Below are 17,524 nucleotides of genomic sequence, written 5' to 3'. Positions count from 1 at the left end.
GGGGAGTAACCACCTGGCTCTTGTTTAAATAGGGGACATCCTCATGCAAAACAAGCATTTCCAGACTTTCCACTCTTCATACCAAAAGATATAGTTCCCAGCAACCTGGAAGTTCCAAGCAAGCCCAGTGCCACTGGTCTGCTCCATTGCCTTTTAGTCAAGAGGCTTCCTAGATAGCCCCAGCTCTTCTCCTGACCATCTCTGTAAGGAGTAGAGGGAAATTCACCCAGCCAGGAACTGAAGAAGCCTCACTGAGTGATGGTTTCCTGCTTTTATCTTCCAACCTTGCCAGCTAGGAGAGGCAGGCTACTCACATTGACCTGCTACCCTTCTCTCATTGCTCAAGTTGACCAACTCTTCAATATTCATTTGTGTATCTATGATTTCCTGTACTTCACATACCTCAGAATTCAGGGTTTAGTTGACTCTTCTTTGGGTACAAAGTACTTTAGAGGTAATAACTAAAATGCAAAACCCAGCACTTACGTGGCTCTACCTTACTAATGATCAACATCCTTTTCATTTTATTAAAATACTATTTTTAAAGAAGTTTCTTCATACCTGGCTCCAAGACACACCAGCATCTGAAACTTGCCATCCTTCCCAATGTTTCTAGGATTGTTGTTGATAGCAGTGATAAAGCGACAGAAATTCCTGGCCCTTGTCTGCCAATTCTCTTCTGGGACCATTTCATTCTGTTCAAGGGTCTCATAATACGTTTGTGCTTTTTCTTAAAAAGAATGGTGGGAGATAATGAGTTTCATCAGCATATATGGCATCATAAAATAGCTCCAGTGCTTGGAATAACATAATTAGGCACATGACCTTCACATTTAGATGATTGTATTTAAAAATACATCAATGTATAATGCTTTCCCCATAAGCTTGCTTACAAATCCAGAGTGCTGCCTGATGCCCATATCTGAGAAGTAGCAAATCAGCACCAATGTCAGGATCACGGAGGGTACAATGAATCTAAGCCTCTGAGCTTGAAAAGCCTGTCCTTGAATTTCCTGGGTGATTATGTCCAAGCACTGTTGGTTTGTTGTTTTTTTGTTTGTTTTTTTTTCCTGTGTGATTTGAAGCTGTGTTCATGTGTAAAACTGGAATTCTACTTCCTTTCCCCTGAACAGTACTAACATGGATCTAGTGTCTACTGAATTTTGAAGGGCTGAAGTAACAATACAAGGAGAAGACTGATGTTAGAATACCTATGCAAGACACAGAAATACTATTTAAAGCAACTTGTTCTCTGTGTATTCAGTTGACTTATTCAGTTGTATGGCAAAGGAATTAGACCACTGTTCAAAAAAATGTGTATGCTTATAAACCCCTTATTACAGCATCCAGTAGGACAACAGTACAAGAATGATGTATTGTGCTGTATAAGATGACTCAGTCTCTTACAAGTGTGATTTATTGCTTTAGCAATGCTGTATTGTGTGACCATATGCCAATTCCCCACCCCACTGAAAACATCCACACAAGGGAATCTTGTTTTACACTACCAGTACTAGAAAGACAGATGCCAATTACAGTGCAAGTACAGTGTCAACTCTGGCAGAAAACAGATGCTTTCTTCTTTCAACAATACAAGGACATAAGAGCTCTTACAGCAACTCAGCTGCAGAGGTGCCTCTGAGAAGTACGCTGTTCACACCAGCTGAGACACAGTGGCAGTGATAAGGAACACAGATGTATATGTTTCAAAGGCATAAACAGATTCTGGTATATTTTCCTCACACTTACCTAAGAAGTCCCAAATAAAGACGTTTTTGAAGAGCCTGGGTGATTTAAATCCATGTTGAAATACTTGCTCAAGAGCTGAAACAAGTCCACTTTCTCCACACAGCAAGAGCGTCAGACTGCCTCTCTGCCAAGCACACACACAGCACTTAACTCAGTTTGGCAGTTTAGAGACAGAAGGATTACACGAGTTTATCCAGGTTTTAAATAAATAGACACTCAAAGATACAGTATACTGTCAAACAACAACCCCAGACAGGATGGCTCATTTCTCACAAGTCCTCAGCTTTCCAAAATGCACTGACCTTCTTAAGAACGAAGACAGCCATCTCAGGGTCTCACCATGTTCAAATGAAGATGCAAAAAGGTCAAGATGAAGTCCAATGTAAAAGTTTTACATACAATAATAACTGGTGTACAGGAAATTAAGGAAATGTTTTCCTCTTTTGCTAAGCAATAAAGATCACCAGTCCATTGTATCAGGTACCTCAGACTTTTAAGAAAAGCAGAAACTAAAGCAATTTTTAAACCTTAGGAAATAATAATTCCCCTTTAGAGCATCATGGTAAATTGTTTGCAAAGCCAATGTATGACCACTTGGGATTAGTGTGTAGATATAATCAATCATAACTAGACTGAATATGAATTTGCTGTGCTAGTTGAACTTAGGAAGTGTATGTACAGGAAAAATGGGAAGATCCACATGCAAATATTAATAACATCCAAGGGATATGCATATATGGTAGCCAGCATGCACTGCTACTTCTCAGAAAAGATGGACTCCAGCTCTTCAAGAAAGGCACATTTTTCAAGCTTGTATCCAGAAACATCTGCTGTGCCAGCTAAAGTAATTACATAGACAACTCACAAGTGTAAAAGTCTTTGAAAGCATTTCTGGTGTTATTCTTTGGTATTTCTTGGTCTGGTTTACTTTAAATGGTCCATGGACTTTCATGTTATAAGTAGCCAATACAATGCAAAAGAGATTTAAGAAGTCTTCTTGGCAGTCAATGCAGTTGAAAAAAATGTCTTTTAACCCAGACTGAATCCAACATTCCTGACAGTGATACAACTAGAATCTCAGGCAGAATATCCATTCAACTTCAGATACCAGAATATTACATTTAATTAACAGAACGTTCCAGATAGCAACAAAAATGGCACTATTCCAACAACTTCATTTCAGCATCTCATTTTTGCTCTACTTAAGGAATTGTCAAGCAAAGATGGCTGTTCATTCAATTTAGATTTTTTTTGTACTGTATATTCTCAAACACTAGCATGAGTTTAAAGACAAAGAGTGCCACTACACAGACAACAACGCCTCACCTCTTTCTCTGGCTTGTGAAAATGCTTAACAATGCCATTGACAGCTTCACCAATAGCTTCTTGTATCTGACCAGTATTTAACTCTGCAAAACACAAAAATATTTCCCATCACTTTAGAAACACTTCAAAAATTGAACTTGTTCAATGTGAACATATCGATGGATATGTGTATATCACAAAAAAGAAGATACATGAACCAACATAACCTGTGCTGCTAGAGATAAGGTGCTGGTTTATTGGCAATGGAAATCCAACTCTACTTTTATTTAATGTGGAAGAAGTAGAAGTGGAGATATATATATATATCAAAATTATAACTATGGTGTTTCAATATAACAACAGATGGAAATGGTGGTCACGTATTATATGAATTTTCAGACCAGAGCCCAAAGATGAAAAATGGAAATTATATTTGATTTTGACCACAAGCATCTTGGAAATACATCCTGTGATGGTCTTCTGTAAACCCAAGTATGCCTGGGTACAAAATAACCAACTCGTCAGGAAGAAAATGAAAGCAGAACAACAACAGAAAACCGATATTCATGAATAGAAACAACTAACAGACTTTCTTGACCATGAAGTACACGACAACACATTTCTATATTCCTCCGTAGCACTCAATTCACAAAGGAAGGACAATACAGAAAATACCAGCAAGCAGCTGAGGACTGGAGAGGGAGTTCAGAGTCACCTGGACTTGGAGACTTTAAGACTCTGAGTGCCTAAAATCCTGAGCAACCTGCACCAATTCAGAAGTTAGCCAGACTCAGAGCAGATCAGCTGTGCTAAGTGGGTTTCACTGGTCCTGGCCAAGAAGAAAATCTCCAGTTCTGCTTGCAAGCAGCTTTCTACAAGTAGCAATGCAGGACCTTACAAGGCAATCCCCACCACTCACTTGGCTTATTGTTTGGTGATATAGTGACCAATCTTCTGATCATGCTTGGTGACTGCTGCAAAGGAGGGGTTCGACACTGCCGCTCATCAGCCTCAGTGTTGGATGTCAGCAGCTCTCCCACCAGGACTCTCTCTAAGCTGCCATCATCCATTCCCTTTCCAAGCCATCTTCCACAGGGAAACCTGAGAACAAAGAGCAGATATTTGGATCGAGTCTGCCAATCCAGATTCAATTCCATGCCAAAGACTTTCAACTGCAATTGCACAAAATCCAAATTCTGCTAGGATTGTTATTAGAAATACTCCACTCATCTAACAACAAATGAACAAATTATTTGATCCCGCTTTTGCCAGCAGGGGGAGCAAAAGTAAAACAGTTTTTCTGCTCCGGGTTCATCGTAAATTTGGCAGTAGACAACCTGCAAAACAAACAGTGGCAGAATTTGCCTCATGTCTTACACGTAGCACATGATCTGGGGGCTGCAGAGGGAAGAAAGGGAAGACCCATTACCAAGTACTGATGGGTAGCAAATACAGCTATGCTTTTACTGAATACTTAACACAGTAGGCAAGCTACAAAAAAAAAAACCAAAAACATATATTGATGTACCAGAACACCAACACATGTATTGAAATTGGGATATCAAGAAAGCACTTGTGCTCACTAGCTCATCAGCACTTTCTGAGAACCAGTATTGATGTCTGTTTAACTAGCCCAATCAGAAAACTGAATGGCATCCAAAAATATAATCTTGCCTCTTCATTTAATCACAAACAAGCTCTCATGAAGAACTGAGTGGACCTATCCACCAGTTTCTCCTCAACATGAGCCTGACAGTTTCTCTAAACAAAGGACAAGGCATCAAACCATGCTGTACTTAACACAAATTAGTTTAAATCCCTACTGCAAATCCTGTTCCCTTACTTTCACTGTGCAAACACTCATTAGCCACTATGTTACAGCTTGCGTTTAAAAACCTTCCTCTCTAACAACTAGAGAACTCAACTTTAGTTCAAAACACCACCCATGTTTGGTAAGCAGCAAGCTCTAACTTGCTATTTCTCCCTTAGGCTCAAGGCACGTTCTTTTAAAGATGCACAGCAGTGAACTCTTCTTCTCTACCAATGCTTGGAGGGTAGGCAAGAGCATGTGCAAACTGAAAACTCTGTTTAATTTTGTAAGAGTCATGATTTGTGTAATGCCAGAAGCTAAATGACCTTTATACATCTTCAGGTAGAAGCTTCTGTAGATGGAATCCCAGGAGGTAAGACCTTTCTAAGCAAACAAGCACTTCTATGCCACCTTCCCATATAAATTCTACTTACCCAACAGGAAATGTCAGCGTGATACTTACTTGTAAGTATGCCCTGTTATTTCATTTCTGACCATAACATACTCCACTAGCCACTTGGCATACAGCCCTGAATTATCATGTCCTATTTGCACTGTGGTCAGTTTTCCCAAGTTCTGGCACTGCAAATTAAACAAAGAACCGGTCAGAATAAACAGAAGGAGAGAGCGGTATGTTGGATAAGTAAACTATTGCAGAACATGCTGAGATGTGCCATCAGAAACATGGCTCTCCTTTTCTGACTGAATGACTGATTCTGAGCTTTTTAAGGATCAGCTGCTTTATTTTTGTTCATTGTTGCTTCACTGTGTTTAGTTTTTTTAATATTGTTTTGATCAGCAGAAAGGATATGGGATAAACTACATCTTTTCAGAGATCTTATCTATCAATACAGTAAGGAATCATCAGTCATTTTCTCTGAACATGATATTATCTATAGATAAAATCTGCTATGTACAGGCACAGGAGGTATATGTGACTAACCACATACAGACCATGGATACGAAAAGTACACTAGGATGATACAGCAAGGGGAGAGTTCAGAACTGAATAAAAAGAACATTTAAAGCATCCTTATTTTGTTTAATACATGCCTCAAAAGTCATTTCTAATAAATTCCTGGGAATCTGCAGGACTCCTGTTTCACCCAGTTCTCCTGAGATACATATCCAAGGATTGGCTGTAAACATGGAGCCACCAAGTTTCTTGCTAGGAACAATCAATATGTGGTACGGTATCACTGCAAACACAAGAAAAAAAATAACACTTCTGAAATGTGAAAGGGATAATTATGTAAACTCTATAACAAATAGGAAAGAGATAGTAATCCTGCACTGACATGAAACATTAAAAACAAAGCAAAAATCACAAACGTAAGAGTTCCTAGTTAATCATACCAACATTTGCTCACTAAAGACTGATTGACAGTCAAGAAACGTACATATAACAGTGATCAAAAAGCATAGCTGATAGCAAAACACTATCAAATGACAGAAGAAATATGGATGGGACAACATCCCACATCATTTTCCATTTACCAGTCACGAAGATAATTACTTATACCCAGCTTAGAGGGGAGGAAGTAAAGACAGTCTCCACATTTCCAGGACTACATTGTAGCTCAGCGCACAACTTAATGCCCAGCTCCAAATTGTCTTCTATTGTGTGTGTGTACATACACATGGTACAACTGACTTGAATTCCCACCCAACCCACAAATCGGCCTACAGGGTCTGCCTGCAGGAGCTTTCAGCACCGTGGCTAAACTTTTTCAGTGAAAATACATTATAACGCTGCAAATTTTTCTATACCACATTTCCCGTAATTATGCTAACTTGAAGATGCTTTCATTTAAAACAAACAACAACAACAAAATCAATATATAGTTTCTCTACCTTCAGCTGGTACCACACACCCCCAAGATTTCAGGCACTGGTAAACCAGGGGACTTGAATCAATACACCACCTACAGCCCCTTCTTTGACCCAGAAAACAGTAGGAAATGCATATGCTCTTCAGTCACCTAGTATCTCATACATGGCTCTCTATTAACCAAACTATTTCTGTAACAAAACCCAATTACCTGAACAGTCAATGCATTTCCTGGCCATTTGCCCTTATTTTATAGTGCATAAATAGATTATAGTTAGGGCTTTTCAGCTGAGGTATTTAATACATTCCTCTTTCAACATCTCTTTAGCTGTCAGTGTCCTCAAGAAAGCATTTGGTGGTTAGATTTTCTTACAAGTTTGATGTTTGTGGTATTAAAGAGTGAATTAAGATGTTTTTAAATTTGTTGTGCTGATAGCCTTAAAGTAACAACTGAAGAGCATCCAGCAGACCAGACTATGGCATTGTCCAGCATCTGTCCACAAGACCAAAAACGATTCTGCTTATCTCTCTGCTTGCAAAATAAACCTTGCAAAAGTTTTCTGTTATATCACCTTATAAGCAAGGCTCTGTGTTGCAGAGTTCTGGTGCAATCCTCAGTGTATATTTACCAAGTTAGAAATAAGTGCCTTTGTCAACACATGGAAAGAACACTACTGTCCAGTAGAAAGAATTGCAGAAATAGCAACCCGGAGTACACAGATACCAGAAAGAAAATACAACAACTATATGAAAGAACATTGCTCAGAATTAATCTGAGTAACAACTCAAGCAAATCTAGAGATCAGAGTTTCAAGGAAAGCAAATACTTACAGATTGTTGTGAAAACATTGGTAAAGCAAAAGTAATCAACAGCATTGAATGACAGGAGATGATATAAGAATTGTTCTTTCTCATCATCACAGCGGAGGAATGCGTAACGCTTGTAGAGCTTCCTGACAAAGCAAAACAAATCATGTGTCATAGTAACAGGATTCTTTTAGTGAAATGTTTTCTGTTATGCATATTTATTAGGTAAACTATGAGGAACGTGCAAGCAATTACAAATGAAAAACGATACTGGTAGGGACAAAAGAATTCAATATGTCAAGCTATGCAGACACTAAGTCTGAAATCTCCAAGTGCATCAGACTAATGTTTCACACTATTTGACGCCACTTGAAAGCAAGGTCTATGGGTATACCCTAAGCCTTTACCAATTTTTCAAGTTCTCAGCTCAAAGCTGCAGAAAGTCTACAGCTGACAGAACGGATTGCATATCTGAAGAACCCCAGTATTACATCATTGTGACCAAACATCTCATACACTAGTACAGGGACACACTTAAAAGGCTGGTCTGTGCCATTCCTTCTGCACATTGCTAAGCAGATGAAAGAACAGGCATTTCAGGGTCTGCAACATCAAACAACGAAAAAGGATTAAATTTAAAAGCTTTGCCCAAGAGAAACCATCTTACTTTGTGAGTTCATGATCTGAAAGCAGCTGTTTTAGATGCCTAGAGAGCAACTTCTTTTCCATAGAGAGACGAACCCAGGCTCTGGCCTTGCCAACATCTGTTTTGATTTCACTGATATTTTGGATATGCCTGAAAGAAGAAGAAAAAAAAAAACCACATTACCCAGAATTTTCAAAGCTCTTTTGAGCCAAGCTAGGCTGAAAAAGGGATTTTGCCAAGAATGCAAAATACCAGGCAATCTACTGGAAAAAGATGTGGTCACCTTAATATTCAACAACAGCTCAATTGTTCACCTGTCTAGCTGGAAAAGGATAAGAATCTCAAAAGGAAAAAATTCTAATTTTTTGCACTAAAATGCAGTGCCCCATTAACAAAATTCTAAAGCAGTCCCCATTGCCTCACGTGATTTAAGGACCTTATCACTGTAATATTTATGTCAGCATGCTTTGGAAAATTAAATACTGTCTTTCAGTGCTCAACAGTAGCTTTTCTAACATAAAACACTCGAAGGGTATGCTTTGAAAAGACAAGCAAGACCCCTGAAAAACCTCAATTCATTTCTCCCTACCAAAAAAAAAAAAAAAAAAAAGATTTTGGCAAAGAAAAAGGAAGTTCTTCAAGCCAAATTTAGAAGTTCTGCATCTTGTTTTTTGATGAACTGAAAAAAAGGCCATGTAGCAGAAATCAGTTAAGCATGCTTATTTACACAACAGCTAGTGTTATATGTATCCATTTTGGTTTTTCACATTAAACAAGTTCTTTAAACTGCTTTCTTCACTCAGAAGCAAAGCTTAGCTCAAAGCTACACAGTCAACTAGGAAACGACTAGGAAAATACATCTCTATGGAAATAAAACAATACAGAATATTATGAAAAGACAAAAACTGATTCAGGTAATCTCTATAAACCAGTAGATATGACAATGTCAAGTCTCCTCAATATGAAATATGCTCTTGTAGAAGTCAGTGAAAAGGCTGCACTACGGACTTCTAAAACATTTCAACAGGTTCTCACCCACATTTCCCTATTTTGCTGCATGAAACGTGCAGCCTTTCCCATACAACAAACATTATGCACAAATATACGTATGCACATCTCTCGGAGTTTGTTTGTTTGCACTGTTTTTAATAACTCAAACTCGCCTCATATCCTGGACCAGGGATATTCTGAGAGGTGACATGCCTGGACTGGTATCCGACTTTCTTCTTTCTGAATCAAGAAGTATTCCTAGATCCAAAAGAACAGAATCTTCTTTTAGTAGAAATCCATCTAAAGATTCTTAAATCAATACAAAAAAGGTAAATTCATGCCACGTTGCACATAGAAAGGGAGGGGGAATTGGTTTGGGGTTTTTTTTTGTTTGATCCTACTGCATTCTTTTCTTTTTGGTAATTTACAGCTTTGCAAGGATATCATGGCATGTTTCCATTATCAATGAAAAGAGAATATGATATCTGTAAAAGATGCTTAACAGATCAGCACATGCTGAGCATTAACACATTAATGAGATCCAATTCAGCTGCAACTGGTACGACACCAGCTAGCTTAAGAGAAAGACCAGTTAAGTACCTTTTTCCACAGACTACCATATTTTCTTCCCACGTGGTCAAACTGAAAGGCAATGCTGAGACTTGAAAACCGTGTTCAACATATTTTACTCCATACACCACAAGTGTATGTTCAACCAATCTGCACACTCCCATAACACTACTAGTTTTTAAACCAGAACATTTTGTGTTCTAAGCAACATTACTACTCTTATCAAATTTCACTTTAGAATCATGCCGCATATTACAGTCCCCAAACCTGACTTTCTGATAGCTAGAAAGCCTAAGACTGGTGCTTCCTTCTACCTGATATATTAAAATAAGCACCATGTTCAAGAAAAAGGGACATTCAGGAGACCCTAATACTTTCAGGGCCTTGAGCACGTAAGTCATGCTAAGCAATTTGTTTAAAACAACTTAAAACAAGCAAGCAAACAACCCAACACCTGCTAAAAACCCATTATTCTGTCCACAAATTACACCTTACATCTCCAGCTGGGGAAACATAACCAATGATATGTGCGCAATATTACTTTTAATACAGCACTTAAGAAACGCACTGTAAAATGTGGCATAAGTGTGTTTTGAATTTTGTAATGATTCTTTTTTTAATACACTACAACACAATTCTGAGCTTCCATGTGTTCACATCTATGACACAGCATGTTTTGCCCATCAGGCAGTGACTGTGAGGATGTTACACTGGAGCATTTTAATGCATTTTAATGCATCTCAGAAGCACCAGATATTCCTGGTGTCTGAATACTGCAATCACAAATAAGTATGCTCAATCCAATAAGTTTACTTTTCACAAGATATACTGAGACAATACACCATGACCATATTAATTCTGCAGCAAACAAAATACTTGATTCAGTTACATTTGTCCAGGGAAAGCATTTCCATGGTGCAAATCTGCAAGCAGATCTTAGTAGTAGTAGTTTTTTATTATCATCTTCTAGTAGGAGCTAATCTTACCTGAGGTACTGAAGCTGCCTGATGTTGTTTTCCTCTGCCTGTTTTCAAGGTAGTGTAGTAGATGAGACCACAAAGCAGACTTTCCCTAAAATCAAAAATATATCAGTTACTGCATCATATAGGACCTCAACTCAAAAGAAATAACTACTAGCTGAATAAAAAAAGTCTAAATCATCACAGAAAGCATCAGCTTCAAATATGTTTGTCTTCACTGATTTAAAAACAAACACAAAAAGAAAAAAGTTGCAGGTGCTTGGGAGCTTCAAAGAGGATTAGAAAGAAAAGCGAAGTCAAAAACTATTATGAACTAATGATTCCAATAACAGGGAAAAGTCAGCTGAGCTTCATTTGTCATTGGTTGTTGACACTATGTGAAAACATTTAAAGCCTTATAATACTTAATGCATAAGCAGAGTTTTCAGTCTGAGACTGTCACCATTCTTATGCAGTTTTCCCTCCCTGAACATCCAACAGTGAGGTGGCAAGAGACACAGAACCAGACTGAGTAAACTATCTCATACTCAGACCAAGTCTTTTGCACATCTGTTCCCTTCAGGGTAATTCAGGGCTACAGATGCATGCTGTCAGTTTTCAGAATCTCTTAAGATCTCTCTCAATTTCATCAAGCAAACAACCTAGATAATTACAAGCACAGTAACGAAGAAAAGCAACAATAAAAATACAACAACACACACACAAAAAACCAAAATAAGACAGACAACAAGAGCTGGTCAGTAAGACAGGCTGCAGTTCTATAACTCATAAAAGCAACTCTAAAGTCTGGGATGCAGTATTTAGCTCAAGACAGATCTGACAAATAATGCTCAAAGGTGCATCTCGCACATTATGTTGCTTCCTCAGACCTCTGGTGGCTTAAAATAGAAGGCAGGAAATTTTTCATGGACACATTTTAAGATTCTCGGATTCATCCTAAAATAATTTGCATGATAAATCAAAGGTATCAAAGCTACAGAAAGCAGTATTAATTGAGCAGGGTCCCTCCAGCACATGAATTGGGCTGATATACAAAGGAAATTCATTACTATTAGCTATTATCTTCCTAAATTACCATGTTAGGTGGAAATGTTCAGCAATTCTGCATTTCAGAAAAACAGCCATTAAAAAGCCAGGCTTTTAGTTACAGTTTTGTGCAGAAAGAAACCATGACCGCAAAGCGAGAGTTGCCCATTCAATACTATCAATGTCATCTAAAAAATCACACAAGCACTTTCCTGAAGTGCTATAATTAGAACTCTACTCTCAAAGTTAAAAAATAACAACAAATAACTTAAATCTTTGAATATCTTTAACCAGTTCAACCCCACAGCTCACTACAGTACTACTAAGGCCTTATTTCAAGACATTACATCTACCCAAATGAAGCAGCATGTCTCCAGAAGATGAAGCAGAAACTGCCTTTTACATCTGTGTTGAGAGAAATTTATTACAAATATGCATTTAGTGGTGAAGCTATAAGAAGAGTTCAGAGAAGCTCAGCGCCTCAATACCTGACAGATCCAACACAGGAAGCCCAAAAATGTGAGTCTTATAAAAATATAAAAGAGAGCATGAAAATATCACCAGGGAATGGTTGCATCGAAAATGGTATTTATTTGAATAAATATACACATGCACAGTCTAGTATTCAGCATCTTGCTGCCATGGCAAAGAGAACTGCAACAGATCACATAAAGTAGCAAACAAAGGATCCTGCAGCAAATAGATGTCAACAATCATGATGAATGTAAGAACTCATGCAGCATATATCTGCCCACTTCCTTTACCATCATGTTACTCTCCTTTAACTTCAAATAGCAATGATGATGCCAACTATTTCTAAAGGGGAAGTCAGCCTAAGGAAAGCAGTGGGACAGAAAACGGGCAGGGGATTAACCAAGGTCTTCTACAACTCCCCCCACATTGCTTTGGGCAAAGGAAGGTGCAGATTCAGTTTGCATGTGGAAAAATCAGTAGGTAAAAAGCGCTGGACTATATGGGGTCATCGGGAGGGAAGAGGTAAAAGCAGGGACCAGTAGAAGGAAAAAACATCCTCATTACTATCATCAGTAGAGAAAGAAGAGTCTTCTTTGGCTCACTATTGAAAAATAAAGTAAAATCAATGTATGAAACAGCCAGCTTTGAATATTTAATAAAGGCCAGACTACACAGAGAATGAGTAGCGTATTTTTTTTACTGTGGATCATAGTATTAGACACACAGCACTTCCTCCATCAGGCCTCTATTATATTCCATCACTCTATTTATTCCACCATTCAGCACTGTTTGCCAACATCTGCAATCAATCCAAAGCATTAACCTTATGTAGGGTTGGCCGTCTGGTGGTCTGAAAGGCCCAAATCTGAGTTGAAGCAGAGTATACTGATGCTCTGTCTTCTAAGACGAAAGCAGTACAGCTTCTATCCTAAGTAATATACAAGAGGGAAGGGAGAGAGTCACATGATAAATCTTCACATAGAGAAACTACTGCTATAAAATTCTGAAGGAGAGCAGATTTAAACACTGGTGCTTGAGTGCTGGTGAAAGAAATACTGAATTACAGTTGTCTGGATTATGTACACTTAATCTGCAAATACTTCTTTAAAAAAATAAAAAGGAAAAGGAAAGAGAAAGGTTACAAATCATCACTTTCCTGGTTATGCATTTGTACAAACAAGGAGAGGATAAAGGTCTTAAAACTCTACCTAATCCCACCAAGTGACAACCAGCTACTCGTTCCACATGAAAAACAACCCCTCTAACTAGTGGTTTTAACTATCTCTAGCCCATTCATCAGCAAAGTAGTACGGTTTTTACTTTTAAAAACCAAATTACTCTTCACAAAATAAAGTTCCCCATACCGTAACCCACTAACAATGCCTTTAGCATACACTGCATTAAATCCTCTGCAACTTCAATAACAAAAGTACTGAGAACACAGATATATTTCTATTTACTTTTCTATTAAATGCAACAACCACCACCACAAAACAAACAGGTTAAATGGAAAGAAAGTCTTTTTAAAAGTCATCTATGGAACACATCTTCATGTGTACTTGCACCTTCCTCACAGCAGAAGGTTGAGACAGACTGATACATAACAGACTGTTGACTGATACTGAAATATACTAGAGGTGTCCAAGTATTTAATACATCTACATACACACACCAAATACCCTCTGAAAACATAAAACAAAAAAGTGTGAATTTATGCAAGTACACTCAGGAGCATGTAAGAATACTTGTTTCTCACCTGTTTGACTTGCAGACCATGGCTCCATATCCTTTCTAAGAGGTCACACAGACTGGCTATCAGGGTATTCTCTTCTACACCTGTGATATTCACTTCACCGTGTCCTAGCTCCACAGCTTCTCGTCCCATTTTTTCAACCAGCATCCTCTTGGTCTTGAAAATGAAGATGCAAAGACAGTAAGTTCTTTTCAAAGGATCTTCTAAGATTACTCACATTTACTAAATAAACAAGGGAGCGTACAATAACAATGATTTCGTTGAATAACTGAGCATATGTAATAACTTGTGCTGGACTTCATCTCTTTTATCCTTTTTTCAAGCCAAAGCAACACCATTGCCTACTGCTGTAGAGCCAACTTTCTCACAAGGGTGAGTTATTTGAATAATCAGAACAGTGGGCCAAAATTTGAAGTACTAACTGCCAAGCAGCAAGACCCTGTATCACAGCTCTGGGTTTTCATGACGAATTCCACTTCTGGTATACTCCTTCTTGATTAATAATATAGTCTCATTTGTGATAAATTGAATATGCTAAAATAGACATAGGCAACAGAATGATAAAAACTCACCAGAATACTCAATCTATCATTTTACATTCTCCACTGTAAGTCTGCCTACTTGATCAATTTTCTCTTCTAGCTGAATTTTTAGTATGTTCTCTCCTCATGAATTTCTCACCACTACACAAACAAACTGGGTAAATAGATAAAGCCGAGACACATGGCAGAAAAGCTGACAGTTCAAAGGTACTGCCCAAAAGATGGTCATCAAAAGGCAGATATGAGAACAGAAGTACTCCGAGTTACCTTATTTCGGCATTCCTTCAACAAGCCTTCTACAAACTTCCAGTTAGTTTGTGCAATTACTGATGGAGAGAGGTTTGACAGCTTTGGCTGCCGAATAGTGCTGCCCAGATTCCTGGCTTCTTGGATATATTTCTGTATTAGGACAGAAAATTGATAAAAACAGATAAAAGTGCAAGTGAGAATACAGCACCAAGAGAAAGTAAATCCATCTTTACAACCCACCTCAGTACAATGAGGAGGAATGGATCACAATCTCTTCCAGAAGAGTCCCCTCTTTATATTCAGCGTAATGTTGGGCAGGGACTTTTAATGTGCAATTTCACTGGAGATCAAATCTCCACTTATGTTGAATAGTATTAGAACACATATTACAGAATAACAAAACCACAATACAAACTACCAAGGATATTCAGATGCATAGAAACTCAGTGAATCCCTCCAGTACTAACAATAGTTACACTATTTTATTTTTTTCCCTATAAAATGCAAGCTTGTAATAATTACCCACACAAAGACAATTCAAATGGCAGACTGTGGCCTACAGGTGGACTGCAAGAAAACTGCCTGGATTTTCTCAACATGTGAAACCCGTACTCATTTCTACAGATCTCCTGTTTCTTTCCCACCACCTCAGACTTTGAGGAAGCAGCTGAAAAATACTAAACAGTAGCATTTTTGTTTAGAGCAAAATCATCTTCTGGACTGTATCTGAAAGAACAACGCCGCTCCTGTTTCTACCATCAAGGTGTTATCATTGTTTTTACCTCAGAGAGGACAATTTGACAAATGTTTTGAAAAACTGCTGATGACAGATTGGATGGAGCATAGCGAGCTTTGAATAAAAGACAAGGTCCCATACAGACACTGACAGAATACTCAAGATTAGTACATATTTCAGATTAACAAGAACCTTATCTAGCTTACGTTGAAATAATGATCAACTGAGAAGTCAGTTAACAGTCAATTTCATTTATCAAACATGATGCAACCTTTGCAAAGAAAGGAAATCACTCTTTTTCCAGTCTTGCACTGAAGAGCTGATATAAACTATGCATCTTTATCCAGAACTATGCTTACAGTCATATTGTGCACTTGACATACCAGATAATGTTCTGACACAGATTTTATAGAGCGCATGAAGGGCCAATCATGCTGGTCCCAGTCTAAACATAACTGCAACTGAAGTTCTGGCATGGAAAATTCCAGGTGCTGGCAGGACAAGTTGGTAGCAAAAAGTCAAAGAAACCACGTAAAGTGCATGTGGTAAGCACGCACGAAGTAACAAAAGCAAGCATGCAAAACAGAAAAAGAGAAAAGAATGAAGACATAATACAATGCAGAACTCCCAAGGCAATAAACATAATAAATAACAAAGCTGAAAGGAATAAAGAAGAGATGATGTCCAATCATTAGATCGCTACAAACTATGCCCTCCATCGTGCACAAATATTTGCAACTTAGAGGCTGCTAAGTTTCACTGACATGGATTTTTGTTGACTGTCTCAAAACTTCAATTTGTCTATAACACAGAACATCACATCCTGCAACCACTGCCTCCTGCTTAGTCTGATCCTCAGCATTTATCTCAGGAGAGCTCCCCTCCCCACTCTTTGGGCTTAATATGAAAGACTCTGATTCACCTGAGAAAGGGGTGAACATTGAAGCAGCATATCATAATTAACAGGTACAGCATAAAGCCTTTTATCTTTGCAACTACCTAATTAAAATCTCCTAAGCTCACACGTGCTAAATATTGTAATTTCAAAAGCAATAACGAGGTTACAAATCAATTATTGTTCACTTCTGCAAATTCCATATTAAAAATACTTTTGTGTTATCTGAGCAAAGCCAGTAATTACTTGCAGCTTTTTTCATTACACAAACATTCTTCTAGTTCATGGTCGTGGATGACGCTACACTTGATTCAAGCTTTCACAAACCAATGAGAAGTCACTGGAAATAAGTAACACTAGAAAAACAATTAAACTCACTACTACCAGAAAAGATGAAACTGAACAAAGAAATACATTTCATTTCAATATTAACCTAACAGATGCATGATTACATTAAAATTCCAAGTGATGCTTTGCTGAAGATATTTAACAAGGCAAGAGCATGTTATCTTCAACAAAATACTTTTTCTTAAAAGTATTTGGGGTTACTAAGTACAAATCAATCCTGATATTTTTAAAAGAGATTATTCTCAGAACTACCCTTATAGCAACATCCAGCGTAACAGCTTGCAGACTGTATCGCATGAACCAGAAACCGTACTGTACTGAGTCCAAATCACCCAGATCTTTCAAAATGCCTTCACCACATAGAAAAGCCACGTCAGCTGTAGGAGCAGTGATGAGAGAAGTTGTTTATTCAAAAGTGGCCGTGTCAGCATCAGAGTTCTGCCCTGCCAATACAGCTATTCTGCTCCAAAACCCAGTTGCTATCTGTACACAGTGCTGGCTGCTGTTCTGTAAGTGCACTACATCCAAGTGGAGCTGGCAAAAAGCATCCAGAGAAACGCTGCAATAGTGCAGCACCAGCCCCCCTTCAGTATCTTCCTTTCATAGCAAATGTTTTCTTTCCTCAACAAATGAGAGTAAGGAAGAAGACATATAATGGTGAAACACTCTGAATACAAGACCCACTGTAAAGCAAACGAGAGAACAAACACCTTATAGACTGTGTGACGTAGAAATAAGCTGACACAAACCTGATAGTATTGGTTGGGTCCACATTCCCACACCTTAGCATAAGGTTGCATGTCAATTTGTCAC

At 38.1% G+C, this 17,524-nt stretch overlaps 1 protein-coding gene across 4 annotated transcripts in view; it reads right to left on the bottom strand.

Annotated features, from left to right (window-relative positions):
• The window catches only part of DENND5A (DENN domain containing 5A), a 52,521-nt gene that overhangs the window by 4,105 nt on the left and 30,892 nt on the right, over positions 1 to 17,524 (bottom strand). For 2 of the 4 annotated variants that reach the window (XM_015864056.2, XM_015864057.2), the window contains 13 exons: positions 14,751 to 14,882; positions 13,945 to 14,097; positions 13,012 to 13,116; positions 10,695 to 10,779; positions 9,312 to 9,396; positions 8,170 to 8,298; positions 7,527 to 7,648; positions 5,918 to 6,063; positions 5,328 to 5,446; positions 3,974 to 4,155; positions 3,076 to 3,158; positions 1,750 to 1,873; positions 562 to 730 (listed from right to left, as the gene is read on the bottom strand). In XM_015864056.2, coding sequence (XP_015719542.1) covers positions 562 to 730; positions 1,750 to 1,873; positions 3,076 to 3,158; positions 3,974 to 4,155; positions 5,328 to 5,446; positions 5,918 to 6,063; positions 7,527 to 7,648; positions 8,170 to 8,298; positions 9,312 to 9,396; positions 10,695 to 10,779; positions 13,012 to 13,116; positions 13,945 to 14,097; positions 14,751 to 14,882 — 1,634 coding nt within the window. The remainder of the gene's footprint in view (positions 1 to 561; positions 731 to 1,749; positions 1,874 to 3,075; positions 3,159 to 3,973; positions 4,156 to 5,327; positions 5,447 to 5,917; positions 6,064 to 7,526; positions 7,649 to 8,169; positions 8,299 to 9,311; positions 9,397 to 10,694; positions 10,780 to 13,011; positions 13,117 to 13,944; positions 14,098 to 14,750; positions 14,883 to 17,524) is intronic. The other 2 variants (XM_015864059.2, XM_015864060.2) reach the window with 1 other exon arrangement.

The sequence above is a fragment of the Coturnix japonica genome, chromosome 5 (genome assembly GCF_001577835.2).
Source record: "Coturnix japonica isolate 7356 chromosome 5, Coturnix japonica 2.1, whole genome shotgun sequence".
NCBI lineage: Eukaryota > Metazoa > Chordata > Aves > Galliformes > Phasianidae > Coturnix > Coturnix japonica.
Note: the sequence above shows the minus strand (reverse complement) of the source record. Positions and strands in the feature narration are given on the sequence as shown.